General features: G+C 41.7%; 1 protein-coding gene across 1 annotated transcript in view; it reads right to left on the bottom strand.

Annotated features, from left to right (window-relative positions):
* Window positions 1–14,986, bottom strand: part of LOC119733107 — a 201,807-nt gene that overhangs the window by 42,159 nt on the left and 144,662 nt on the right. The window contains 10 exon segments of the mRNA XM_038206687.1: window positions 888–1,178; window positions 2,210–2,488; window positions 3,127–3,396; window positions 4,676–5,380; window positions 6,081–6,261; window positions 6,903–7,009; window positions 8,425–8,623; window positions 10,835–11,025; window positions 12,695–12,812; window positions 13,422–13,510. Coding sequence (XP_038062615.1) covers window positions 888–1,178; window positions 2,210–2,488; window positions 3,127–3,396; window positions 4,676–5,380; window positions 6,081–6,261; window positions 6,903–7,009; window positions 8,425–8,623; window positions 10,835–11,025; window positions 12,695–12,812; window positions 13,422–13,510 — 2,430 coding nt within the window.

Raw genomic sequence — 14,986 nt, 5'->3', positions numbered from 1 at the left:
GGGTTTATTATTAAATTACAGAAATACGTTTTGATTTTCGTTTTGAGATTGGAAGGATTTGGAAGGATATGAATACATGTATAAGTGGAATTATGCACTGACCACAACTCATGGTCAGCGTTGGTCCATGACCCCTATATGGGAGGTCCGGATCCCCCCGCTTCCTGTTTCCAACTACACTCCCTCTTGAGTCATGGCAACAGATAGGCAATTCATTGGGGAAATTTCAAAGAAATAAGTATATACATGTATATATAATAATATGCAAGTCTCTGTTTGGATGTTTGTTTGGATGTTTGTTTGGATGATGGGATGTTTGTCCGGGCTTAAACTTAGATTTTGTCAACCTTAAGCGATTGCGACCCTGGGCCCCTCCCTACGGGTCCTCTCTCCGACGCACATACGTACATACAGGGTATGTACGTGCATACATTCACGCAGGTATATGAATGCATTCACGCTCTCACACTGTGACTGCATCTGATATGGGAACTCCCAAGCTACACGCCAATTATGACTATAGAGGTCGCTGCTCATAATGGGTCTGTATGACAACAAAGGCACAAATTTCGAGGCGGGCGCAAAAGGATCGCAGTTGGGGAACAAATTCTCATGGTAATCAATCGCTACATTCAGCAACTCTATGCGTTCTACAAACCGCCAAAGCTGGGTAACTGCCCAGTATTGTTATAATGTGCCATGAAATGGGTTGATATTGTTGAGGCAAGTGAGATCAGCTTCATTCTGAGACAATTTGCTTTCATTAGACAGAAGTTAAACAATGCCCTATGATGCACAGCCAATATTTTACAACTCAACCTCTCTCTAGTTGGTTCTCACTCAAGCTACTCTTGTACCCTGAACAAAGAGTTACAATATTCACCCACCCACAACAGTGACATAGTAGGATCCTTCCTGCGTCAGATTCAGACCCTTGAACTCAAGAAAGGTGTCTTTGCCTACAAAATGCATCGACCTCTCATGGAATGTAGTCAGGGCCCGTGTTGTCCCCAACAGCATATCCAGGCAGTCCATATCTTCAGGTGGGATGGAGGAAGTGGATGGTTCACCCAGACCAACGTAGTACAGCAGGATTGGGAAGGTGGATTGAAATTTAGCCCACATGAGTTGCACCTCTGAGACAGAGTTTACATACTCTGGGACTTCCACCTCACTTCCTGAACAGATATAAAAACCAATAAAGAGAAATTTAAAGCTGGTGTGCATTATTACCAGATACACAAAAAATATCAAAAGCTTACCCACTGGATGCTGAAAACAAATTAAAGCATGAACTAGAGAAATCAAGTTCTCAGTTTGGGAAATGTTTTTTTTTTCCTTTTTCAATGCAACATTTACATCTACTCAACCACAAAGAAATATACAAACCATTCTGGGTGAGTTAAATAACATGTCCCTTTGGACAAGTCCTTATCTCCAACAAAAATTGAAAATGTTACCAGCTTTTTCTCTTCAGCAAACAGTCGGTCTGGATATTGACCGTAGTCAGTACGAGTTCTCAGTTTGGGAAATGTTTTTTTTTTTTCCTTTTTCAATGCAACATTTATATCTACTCATTCACAAAGAAATATACAAACCATTCAGGGTGAGTTAAATAACATGTCCCTTTGGATAAGTCCTTCTCTCCCACAAAAATTGAAAATGTTACCAGCCGCAAACAGTCGGTCTGGGTACTGACCGCAGTCAGTACGAGTTTCACTGATATTCAGCCATGCATGAAAAGGATCCAGGCCTTCCTTTGTGACTACCCCAAAACACTACCAACACAATGTTTCCTAATATTTTAAGGAGATAGTTATTGAATGGCCAGCACACTGCTAGACTGAACATTTCAAAGTAGCCATGGTAAGGCCACAGTTTACTGCTGTCCAAAGGGCCTTTGAATTTAACTTGTTATGGTCTCCCAATGTAATGACCACCCCCAATAACTTTGGATCGTTCGAAATACGCAGTGGATAAACTGGAACCAGACTAGGTCTCCCCAACTCTCCTTTTCTGGCCGTTGAAGGAGTACTTGAACACGGAGCCCATACACAAGTAAAGGTTCAGACAAATACAACCAAGCAATTTTGAGCTCCTTCATATGTAACCTAGAAAGTGCTTGCACTACCAACTTGTTCGGACAAGGTTAGTGAATGTCTGGTGTCCGGTGTCAATTTTACTGGTGTCAAAACGGAGATTAACCTACCAAGCACTGTGCTGTCCATACCAACATTGATCCCTGTTGATGTCACCTCAGCTGTGGCAAAGCTAGCACTATATCCCCTGACTGTTACGTAATATATTGAGTCTCGTGCCATGAGGTTGAGGTTGAGGTTAGTGAAAGTGACCGTTGTGTTCTGTCCAACATAAGTGAAGGGCACCTCGTTGTCTCTGGTCTTAGGGTAGCGACGGTCAGTTCCAACCGCGGCCTCGTAGTAATCCACAGTTTGCTCTGTGATGTGGTCTTTGGTGACTTCAGCATTTCCTGAAGGGGATTCAGGCCAATGAATGTAGGGAAATCAAGTCAAAAGTCAAAAGTCTAACATGTCTTAAGCACTAAACTTGAGGACTGCTTCAATGCACATCACTGTACACAACATCCTCTTTGGCTTCCAAATTTGAGGTACAGATACACGAAACATTTCGGAATTTTTGTCCGTTTTGTCTGACACAAAATGCTTCTCAACTAATTTGGAGGTCAATAATGCTTGAAACTTTCGACCCCCAAACCAGCCTCCCCCCTCTGGATCAGCGCCTAGGTATAGTTTAATTATTTCTGTTCTAGTTTTTTTTTCAAGCTACTAGTGACGTGGGTTCGAGCCCGCCGGCGGACACTTGTGCTCTTAAGCAAGGCACTTAACCATTATTGCTTCGTCCTTCGGATGGGATGTAAAGCCGTAGGTCCTGTGTGTTGTATAAAACACGTAAAAGAACCCAGTAAACACTTATCGGTAAGAGAAGGGGTTTGCCCCGGTGTTTCTGGCCTCCTGTATAAACTTCCACGTGGAGTATTTAGGAGAAGAACCAACCAAGAACCAAGAACCAAGAACCGATCTGGTTGACTTTAGCTTAAAATTTAAACCCTAACAGAAGACTGTCCACCTTCAATCTGTCAACACCTACCTGTGTGATGGATAGTTTCTTTAATCGGCATCCCTTGTCCAAAGCCCTTCCAGCTTGCTGATATCCTATCAGACTCCTTCTGGTAAGTCAGATCATAGCCCACTAAGAGGCCATCATAGACCTGGCCAGGTATCAAGGGATCACGCTTGACAGTGATTCCATCAGATCGGACTGTGACAGCCAGGCCCAGGGCGTTAGTAGCCCGCACCAGGGTGTAGTAGGTCTCACCATCGGTCATTCGAATGTCTGTGTTGGTGTCTGAGGTTCGCTCTAAGTCAAAAATAAATCCATGCAGATGCAGAAATTAAACTTAGATTTATGACCAGGAAGTTACGGCCTTAATTAAACAAGTACAAAGAAGTCAATAATATTTCCGCCCATTGAACATCCATTTTCTTCTGAATGTCAAACTTTGTGTGACATAAAATGAAGTATTTTCATTCCGATGCATACTGATAATGAAGGAGTGAAAAAATAGGGACTTAACCAGTTCGTGCCGGAGGCCGTGTATACAAGCAAAAGTTTTCCGAAAGTCAGATGGAATGACTGAAAAACCCGCAACAAACGAGGCCGGAAAATATCTGTCAGCAAGCCACAGCCTCCGACTCTCTAGCCCCTGGGTGATGGCTTCGACCCGCCTGGCATTGCAGTCGAGTGAATATTAAACCCGTGCCTCGGTCCGTTCTTGTCAAAATAAACCCGGCGTTAACTGGTTAAGACTTATTTTGTAAAGAGGGGCCGTATATGAAAGAGACATGGCTATATGGCTGCTTGTGGCAATAAATGCTAACAATTGACATCCAAAACTAAAAGATAATGCTTTAAAAATTAGAGTGGCCTGATATTTCATCCTAACCAAGGACTTTTTCAGAAGAAGTCCTTGCTGTTTTGCTTTTCCATGTATCGCATTTTCATTTTGAAAATTCCCCACCAATGCCATTAAACGCCTTTCTTTTTCATTGTCTCAGAAATTACTGAGTTATGTGAAAAGTTGGTTTATACGGGTTCCTGAATCCATAATGTGGAACCAGTTCCTGACATCAGAAGTTGGGTACCCGGGCACCCGGTTCCGATGCACACCCTTATTCTTCCATCACATTGATATCAAATTCCTTTATCAAAAATTACGTAATAGGGAGAGTCAGGTTGGCGTAGCGGTACTTTCCTCACCTTCCACAGCTGTGACCCGGGTTCGAATCCCGCCCGGGTCAATATGTGGATTGGGTTTTCAGTCCCTGCCTGATTCCGTGGGTTCTCCCCAGAACATTCGTCTGAGTTTTTCCTCCCACCTCTAAAACTGTAATTTCTTCTCATTCAGTTCTCTCTGCAGGTTTCTGCAGGCTTTCGAGCTTACAGTGCCTAGGGCACTATTTGGAGAATCCTTGGTTTCAGTATCAGAAGTAATAAATAAAATAAAATAAAAAATAAAATATTAAAACAGCCAGTAATGGTAGAACAGCATGAGAGATAACATATTTGTTTACATGTATACTGAAATGGTCTTTAAGCAAAAAGCGATTTCAGTTCAATGGCAAAGTCGCGTTATTACCTAGAACATTGCTAAATGGTTGAATCTCCTGCCCATCAATTCTGTAAATGGCCCATTCATACTTCTTCATTGGACACGGATCCCCGCTGAAATCCCAGGATGCACTCATCTCATGCAGCGAGGTCTGGAAGTCTGAGTCTTCCAAGTCTACATCGGTGACTCCATCTTTGACCTGGAATGGTCTGAGAGGTTGAAGTCCTGCACTGAACCGGCTGACGTAGATGCCATTGGACACGGCGGTGCTAGTCAGACCGGCTTCATTGTAGCCTCTCACTGTGGCATAGACTCTAAGGACACTGCTCAGATCAATGTTGGTAATAAGCACCGAAGTCTGGTCCTTGGACACCTCATAGAAAGGTTTGATCTGAGACCCTCCTGGTGTGGTGCCCAGGGCAACCTCATACTTGGTGATCATAGTGTCTTCGTCGGTGAACGGCTGCCATAGGATCTGCAGCTGGGTAAGTGATTCCAGACACTCCCCGTCCAAGCCCAAGCATTCCTCTTCGCTTGCACACTCCCATTCTGGTTGGTTCACAGGATCACTGAAATTGAAGCTATACACACCAGATAGCTCCACTACAAGGCCGTATGTTGGAGGTGTATCATCAATCTCAATAGGACCAGAGAATGCCATCGTGCTTTGGTTGACAGCATTGAAGGCCTCCACAGTGACATAGTAGACTTGGTTGTGAATCAGATTCAGATCTGTCAAGTATAAAGTTATCCAATTATTGTCAGCTCATATATTTGAGACATAACCATGAATACCATATTAACAATCAGCAAATGAGGGTTTCATTTTGCTCTGCAAAAACAATGCAAATGCGTACGTGTATTCGCTGCAGATGATTTTTGCCGTGACGTTTTTTAACCATCATGCCGCGCTTAAGTTGTTTGCGTATGTTCTACTTGCGTGTTGCATTTAGGGTGCACTTTCTAAATTCAATCCATCTCATTTCGTTATGTTTTACAAACATGCACATGAATTCAAAATTTCTGCGCGCAGGACGGCTTCAAAGTATCTCCGCGAGTAAGAATGAGGAGTTAGCGCTCTATTAAGTAAATATAGCTCGATGGTGAGAACCAACTTCCAGTGGTATTTTAGTGAACACCATCACAAGTATGGCCTCAAGTGATTCATAAATCCATTTATAAATCCAGCATGATGTAGCTGGGGATAGATTACAACAAAGGTCACAGTTTATTTGAGTAGCTTGTAACTTGTAACTTGGTACTGGATGACTTGTGAGGACTTGAGATGGCTCAACTACACTACTGACATTCAGCAATTTGGGGAAAATCAATAACACTAATTTGGAAAACTGTGATTGATGACAGCACTTTCTTGGAGGTACTCGCAGAAAGCTTCCATTCAAATGTTTGGTTTCAAATGTCTGTTGCTCACTTGCTGTAACTCTGTAGTGAGTGAGGTAGCCAGGCAGATCATCCGACTGGAACACGTCTTTTTGTCCCTGGGCCGTCCCAACCAGAAAAACCACATGATCAATGCCAGACTCAGCATCCAAGAAACCAGTCCAACTACACAAGAGGGCGCTATTGGCATGGATGAAGGCAGGACACTGAACCTGAATGGTAATGGCAGACAGGAAAAGGGCAGCTGTTAGTTGGCTGATGCAGCGTTTAACAACAAGTCATCTGGTGAGGAGGTGCTTCCAAGATTTCATATGGATTGGCTGTGATATACCAATCCTTATCTAAATTTGTATTACTGGGAGGGAGTTCTGAATTGAGAAATCATGACATGTTTCAGACAATGGAATTGTCTATTCCCGGCAGTATCAATTTCATCGTGCCTCTGGTTTTATTCTGTACTCAATTCCTTTTTTGGGCGCAAACTCTTTTACGTGCATGGCCATGTTAACAGAAGTAGACAGTGACTGGCATTCTTTTTGCAGATCCAACGGCACCCCACCCCCACCCTTTAGTTTTTCTATATCACATCAAAAACATTTTCGATACACTTTTCTTGTTTAAAATCAACTCATCTCCCAGAATACTAAGTCGTCCACAGAAGCTGATATATATATTTCTTGAGACTGAGCACTTGTTCCGTATAAACAAGGAGACTGTTAGAGCATTTAATGGTGGTCTACTTAAAGTTTAGTGGGAGAACGTTCAGTTTGAGACATCTTAATGTTAACTGTGAGATCCTGTATTACGCCGTGTTTTGATTGTCATAGGCAAGAGAGTAAAAAAAAATCCATACCTGTCCAACAGTAGGTGGAGTATTATCAACGGTCAAGCTGGTGGCATAGACAGTTCTCCTTAATCCAACACTGTTGACTGCTTCAACACTCAGAACATTAGGCACTCCTAGATCAAATGAAAATGTAATGAAATTAAAGTGCGTAATATGGTAGTCATGTGTCTACAAAAGCATAATGACTGACAGCACAAGTCACAAATTTATTACTTCATTTACTGCAATAGTATACCCAAGGAGTGTACTACCAATTAAAAACTGGTTTCCATTGGGGCCCTGCACACATTACCAAATAGTAAATCCAATGAAATCATAGTATGATACAAGAAGATAGGGTATTGCACACAACACAATAACTATACATCATTCATAAATACCTCAGACAGTTTAGCCATTTTTATTGGTCACGACCCCGTCACATGGCCGGTCCTAAATGGATGATAAAGACATGACTAGCTGGTCTTAAACACATAAAATGTGGACTCCTAAAAATCCAGTGCCTCTTACCATTTCATTGGTTGAAAGTTCACAATCCTCACGTAGGCATGCGCAACACTACCAGTGAGTCAGAATTTTATCGTTCCAAATTCAAAACGCAACGCCCCAGTAACGTGCCACGCTCGCGTCAATCTCAATAAAAGGGTGGTTTACATCTTACTCGCAAGCTGAACACTCCATTATTTTGCTAGAGGGATGTTTCAAAAAGCTGGAGTGAACTTGTTGAACAAAATCGGGATTTTTTGGAAGAAATTACTTGATTTTTTTTTTTGACCGAAAAGGTATTTATGAATGGGAATAAATATGTGCTCCGTCGGTATTAATCACTCTGTTTAAGACTGCTTAGAGTCTGGGTGCTGATAATTACCCTCGCCTCTGGCTCGGGTAATTATCAGCACCCAGACTCTAAGCAGTCTTAAACAGAGTGATTAAAACCTCTCGAGCACACATTTATTCCCTTATTGAAAACAAGATATGATAAGGTGGACTCAAAGAAACTATATGCATTCATTTAATCCAATCTAAAATTACACTATAAAGCATAAACAACTTGAATTTAGTTGGGGAAACCCCCCCCCCAAAGAAAAAAACCTTTGGGTAATAAAAATGTATACATTCCCATCTGGCTCCAAATTGGAATGGGCTGTATTAACGAGTCGGCCATATTAAACTGAAAGCGAGGTAAAGATTTTATTTTGGAACTTGCGAAGAGACATGAAAACAATGACATGAAGTAAATTACAAATTTATACTAGTCTGCTCTGATGAATAATTTTAAATTTTGAATAATTTAAAAGTCGTGATTAAATATAGCGTCATGTTTTAAGCCACATTTAAAAATAAATGAAAGTGAGGCTGGAATGCATAACTAGTCTGGCACCACCCCATTCAACAGTTCACAATTTATAAAATACATGCAGGGAACATGACCAAAATGGCTTCCTCATGAATAAGGTCCATGGCAACTACTTTTAGGATTCAAGCCAGCCGAATGATTCGACACCCAGCAAGAACTGTTGAATTGTACCTATGTTTGCAGGAGTCATCAGCGCTGATGGAATGTAGGATTTATCAGTTGCAGTCACAGGGAAGACATCTCCACTCCCTGGATAGCTACCCATGGAGAAATAGGTAGTCATGATGTCACTTTCTCCTTCACTCACATCCCACATGGCATCGATGGAGTCTGTGTTAGACTGATACAGGTGAAGTCCACCGTCTAAACTCTGTTCAAAAAGCAAAAACATGCCATGGCTGAATGTGAACCTTGGACACTTTTAATGTGTCTGTTTAGTTTGTAGATTTGCTACTTACCTGCAAGGGCGGATCCAGAAGACATTTTTTTTGGGGGGGGGGCCCAAAAAACTTTGGTCCCCCAAAAAGTGGGTCCAAAAAAATACTGTGAGGGGTTCGGGGCCCGCCTAAAAAAAAATAAATATTGGGTTCATTTTTTTTGGGCGGGGGAGGGCATCCCCCCCCCCCCCCCCCCCGGATCCGCCCTTGCTTACCTGCACCTGATTTCATTCAACTCATCGTAACGTACAATGCATCGCAGCACTGTGACATGTCGTATCCCTACGGCGTGTCGCAGCAGCAATGCGTCCTGCCATTCATTTCAAAACATGCCTCAAGTGTGACGCACTGTAGGTGTATTAACAGCACAACACGACGACTGTTATATGTATTTATTCTATGCACATTAAAAGGTGGTCTGATATTCAGCAAAGAGTCGTCGGCATAGCTGCCAACATTTCAAAATCCCAATTAGTAATCAACCTGTGCGGTCATTTTCAACTTCTCGTTTTATCAAAAGCTTTACCAACATCGAGTACAGGTACATGGTTTACATGTACACATACATGTGCATACCCTTCTTGTTGTGAATTATAATGTACTGTAGGCCAAAAGATAATTAAAAAAAAAAATAATATTTTTTTTTTTTTTTTTTTTTTTAATTAATTTTTTTTTAATGTCTGTATTTGTTTGTTGAAGTCAAATAAATAATAACATCAATAACATGTGGGCATATTTTTTTGGAGATGCATGCTATCGATGTTGAGTTTCGAGTTCGTATCATGTTTTTACACACAATGATCTATGGCCACCGTATGCAATAGAAATATCCCGCCAACATACCTTGCAAACGCATGCTGATTTATCTTTTCTGTCCGTTGTGACAAACTCAAACTCTATTACTGTACCAATTATTCCAACCATACTCTTATTAAATTCCATGATTAAAATCTCGCACTGATGGGTCTCATCCCGGCAATAAGCGACTAAATGTGCTCACGATCGTCACTGAAAAGTACTCACATACAGTACACACAACCACACATCCACGAGATGCACACAAATGACACACCATTGAAAAATATTTTTAGTCTGGTCCTCAAGTACTCCACTGCGCACACTGCATTGATGTCTATCAGGTGCTTGACTGCATTCTTATTAGACTTGTCACCAGTCCATCCATTATCGCGACATTTCGCCAGAAGTTTTCGGTCAAAAACGATACTTTACATTTTTTTTTTTCGTTAGGTAGAAAATGGGAAATTCGTAATGTTTTAGTGACAAATCGTATTTTCGTAATTTAACAAACAATTTGTAATAATTACGAAAAAATTGTACTAGTTGGCAGCTATGCGTCGGGTCTTTTGAAAAGTTTTTTACAAAGTAAAACAAATGATGAACATATGATGCAGTAAAAAGAAAACAAGCTTGCAGTCAGGTGGTTAAAAGATACAATCCTTGCATCAGGTGGTTAAGAGATACCAATTGTTGCAGGCCAAAAGTGCATTTTATTACTGAGGAATTAGTGAACTTTCAGAAACTGTGAAATTAAGGAAAGAAGTGTTGTGGAGGGAGAGGGGTCTTCAGAGAGATGATTGACTGATGCACAAGTACCAGGTACCCCTAAATGGTCACAATGAGAAAAATGGGGCTCACACCATTGAGAGGGACTCTTGAATGAATTGCTGATGGCACCTGGGCCCAATTTCATCTCTGCTTACATGTAAGCATGAAATTTGCTTAAGCACAAAAAAAACCTTGCTTAACATAATCATGTTACCGGCCTAAACTCCATGCGATGTACATTGCTTGTGACTGTTATTTATCTGTTGTTTACTTAGCATAACAATCGCATCAAGTTTTGGTGGGTAACCTGATTATATTAAGCAAACTTTTTTTGTGCTTAAGCAAATTTTATGCTTAAACAGCTATGGGTTCGTGCATATTCTGATGAAAATAAGCCATGTGAACTTTGCACGTGGGAAACTGTTCACCCAAGTGGTGTGTCCTTTGTGTAATACTGGGGCTCTTGTAAGTGGTGATGAAGCACCATCTACGCTGCTGCATGGAGGACATACTCTGCACAAAAAGTGAGAATACTGATAATGATTTTGGATTTCAGGCAGCCAAGATAATCCACTCACCAGGCCTATGCTTGCATCATACTGGCCCAGGTCAGTGATCATAATCTCTGGTGGAGTGATGTCCACCGTGAAGCCATTGGAGGTGGATTCTAAGACATTGTCTGCATTGGTGATGGCTCGTAGTGTGCTGTAGTAAGACACTCCATGCTGGAGGGGCAGAGGGGACTGGGCCTTGCCTTTGCCTGCCAATCCTACATGTACAATCAAACAAAAGATGACACTGCATGTCTCAGTACAGTGAAACGCCGCTATAACGAACACAGCTATAACAAAGCATTGGCTATAACCAACATCCCCTTAGGTTCCTAAAATAGCAAATTTTATAGGTTTTTCCGACCAATTTCAACAAGTTCCATTCAATTTAATGCCTGGCTGATTCAATGTAGATTGAAATTGAAAGATCACACAGATCGTCATTCGACAATAAAAAAAAAATCATTCAATTTCATGATCAGAGTATGCCATCATCTTTTAGCTTCGCTACTTCCCTGTAAAGGATGCATTCAAATTAAAAGAATCACAACGTTCATTCAATTTTGTCTAAATCAGGAGTAGGGGGTTGGTCGGGCATTTGTTTTCATTAATGGGTAAATGTAGTTCCAATAACTTCAAGCATCTTTTAAGACATTCCTGCACATCTGTGTTCCTATAAAAGTTTGGGCTAGTATCTCGGCATATATAATATCTTCAATCCGTATATGCAAACCTCTCTCTTAAATTTAGTGTTCATGCAGACAAGATGGCAGCCTGTGAAAATTACCGTAGGGTACAAAATGTGGATAGGGAGAGACTGATCGAGGCATTTGAGAACAACAACGCCGATTATCTAGAGCTAGCGGATACTCTGGGAATCAAGAGAGAGACTGCCAGATCCATCGTGGTCAATTATCTACTCACTGGTCACCGTCAAAGACGGCCAACAGGAGGGGCTCACAACATCAAGATGGACGAAGAAATGAGGAATGAGCTTCCAACACCTGCTAGACTTCAACCCCTTCTAACTCTAAAGCAAATGAAAGAAGACCCAGAGCATGCCCTCCCTGACAAGCTGCCTGTTTCTTCCAGCACTATTGCTCAAGCTTTGGATGGCATGTTGATGACCCTGAAGCTAGCAGAGGAGGTGCCTGAAGTAAGGAACTCCCGACGTGTACTTAACATGGTGGTTGAGTACAGACAGTGGTTTCTACACCATGGTGTGTTAGCCTACTGTGTCTTCATCGACGAGACAGGCTATGTTTGGATAAGACGTTTGTTCGGACAAGCCCTTCACGGAGCCCCAACTAGAAGAGTGTTCAACATGGTCACAATTGCAAAGTAACTTTTGCAGTTTCTGGTGAGGTCGGACCAATACACCATCTTATCGAGAACATGTTTTTCCCAGGATGAGCCGATCTTTCTAATCTACGATAACGTCCGCCCACACGTGAATGCACAGCTGCCACCAGGTGCCCAACCGCTGACCCAACTAAAACAACTCCCTCTCTACTCATCGTTCTGAAATATGACAAAAATAGCCCACTCTGCCTTCAAAGCTGGAGTTGAGAGAAACCTAGCCCTCCCAGAGGGGCTGCAAAGAGTGGACGGAGCTGAGTTTTGAACAAACCATCCCACCTTCACTTTTCCCGTCCAATATGTCTCAGTATATGTTTTCATCATACGTCACAATGTACAAAGACTGCCAGTAGGATACACATTGTGTGCGAATCAAATATCCTTCACAACTGAAATTACCACCTGTCAACCCTCCAGTGAGTTACGTGACAGGGACTCATGGAGATGAGCCTGTGCACCAGACATCTAGGTAAATACAAACATCCATCTCATCCAAGTAAGTAACAGGCAACACATTGGCAAGCATACCTTGCACATCGTCATCACTGCCAGGCACTATTCCATCAGAGGTCATAGGTTGGATGTCCTCGCCCCCAGGGGTTGTACCCACTGCCCATTCATAGTGAGAGATGCCATGCAGTTGACTCTGTGGTTAACAAATACAAATATCACTCTTTTTTATATAGAAAATTCCACCATTGATGCATACTAATGATAACTCTGCAATTAGTAATTACCATTTTAATAGCAACATGTTTCTGAGCAAAATCAGTTTCAAGGACTAAAATCAACACAGAAAATTCATTTTGATGAAAATTCAGTTCACTATAGTGGAATCTGGCGACAAGAATTAAAAGCTTTTACTGCGGCGGAACTGCGGTGGTGTCACACTCACGCGCATGCTGCACGCTTTCTTAAAGACGAGGTATTCCTATTGGTCGAAAGAGCTCAGGGGGCGTGAGTACTACCGGAGCATGACTCGAGTGAATCTTGTGCCACCGCAGAAATGGATGCCACCGGATTTGTCTATAGCTTAGATCATATAATGAGGAATCGAGGAGCTATACAATTTGCTTATATAACAATTTGCACATATAACAATTTGCATATACACATGTAACAATTTGCATAAAGCAATATGAAGTTGGGAACTATTCCAATACATAAATGAAAAAGGTATATGGAACATATTTATTCAGCAAGACTTTAAAAATGACACATAAAAAGATCAAGGTAATACTGAGAAACGTTTTACCTCAAAGTCATCAAACCAGAGGGAGACTGTGGTTTTCTCGTGTTGTGCATCTATATCCTGTACCATACTTGGGCCATCAGTCACATAACCTACCAAAAAAAACGGGCAGATTCAGTTGTATAATGTACTCAAACAAACTAATGCAAAGCTGTGAACTACAAGTAAACCAAACAGGAATGTCAGGCACATATAATGTCAGGCCAAATTGCAACGTCTCGGTCCATAAGCTAGCACTTACAGGGAATATACAATTTTGATTTTGCTGTAAGTTTCAGAAATGAATGGATTGGGGGGTCAGCATTTTATAGCAAATATTATTACACTGACTTGGTTGAAGTTTTGTGTTCGTAGATTCTGAAAAAAAAAAAAAAGCAATCAAGTTCCTGTAGTCTGGTTCCCCGACCCCACTTAAGATGAAACAGAGCAATGTATGGACGTCCTTGAATTGTAAAATCAGGGAACCAGTCTAGCTGGCTTGTACCTGTTCATAGGAGTGTAATCAATTTCAAAGTCATGTTCATCAGGTACGCTGTGTTAGATTTTGAGTAGATTTGATGTACATGTATGGTTAAGAGTACCAATATGTCAGGACATTTTTAAAAAGTATTTTTAGAAGTCAAAACAATAAAAACAAAAGAAGGGAACAATTATGTTTATGGAAGCATAGTAAATCAGACTAGGTGGGCGTGTTCAGGCATTCAAACCGTGGACGAAAAATGCCAGAGAACAAAATAGAACAATATGGTCCGCAATTCCCAGCATTCGTCCGCGATTGGGGTTGTGTACAAAACATATGGGAGACTTCCTAAAAAGTTAAGGTACAAACAAAAGAGGGACAATAGTATGTCCCCGATCGACGGTGTGAATACGACTGGGTGTATGTGTTCTTCATAACCCCAAGGACCAACACACAAAGGGAGAACAACATATCCTTTTAGTCCTCGGGAGTTGGGTCTTTTGTTGGAAACGGTCCTATAGTAAGTTTGTGTGCTTAGTCTTTGGGAGAGTGTTATATTACAGGGACAAAGGGAAACACAAAGCATTGTCCTCTAGAGTATGGGCTCCGTGCACAAGTACCCCTTCAACGGCCAGAAAAGGAGAGTTGGAGGAGACCTAGACTGGTTCCCGGTCCATCCACTGTGTATTTGAATGAGCCAAAGTTATTGGGGGCGGGGATTAGTCAGGGAAACCATCCCAAGATGAATTCAAATGTATTCATGTGACGACGACACCTGATGCTCAAGCGAAACGTCGCTGTGGCTAACAGCTTTGGCACATTCAGGAAGTCGTGCGTACTTCGCGCCAACCACAACAGTACAGTATGCACAAGCTCTGTGACCCATCCAAGGGGCTCTCAAAAGTGGTAAAAGGGCGCCCTCTTTTGCTGGCGCACGGAACCCATAGTAAAACACAACTGTCTGCGTGTGTTTGTGTGTCTGATTGCCTCTTGGTGCTTCAAACAATAATATTTGCTCCCTTAGACTGCAAATACCACAACTGCAGAAAACAGGTACAATTTTGAGCCTTGACATTGAAACCAGATATCACTTTTTCCTAAATTACAA

Source organism: Patiria miniata, unplaced genomic scaffold, assembly GCF_015706575.1.
Source record: "Patiria miniata isolate m_02_andy unplaced genomic scaffold, ASM1570657v1 HiC_scaffold_1, whole genome shotgun sequence".
NCBI lineage: Eukaryota > Metazoa > Echinodermata > Asteroidea > Valvatida > Asterinidae > Patiria > Patiria miniata.
The sequence above is the reverse complement of the archived record's forward strand: the minus strand, read 5'-3'. Positions and strand labels throughout refer to the sequence as shown.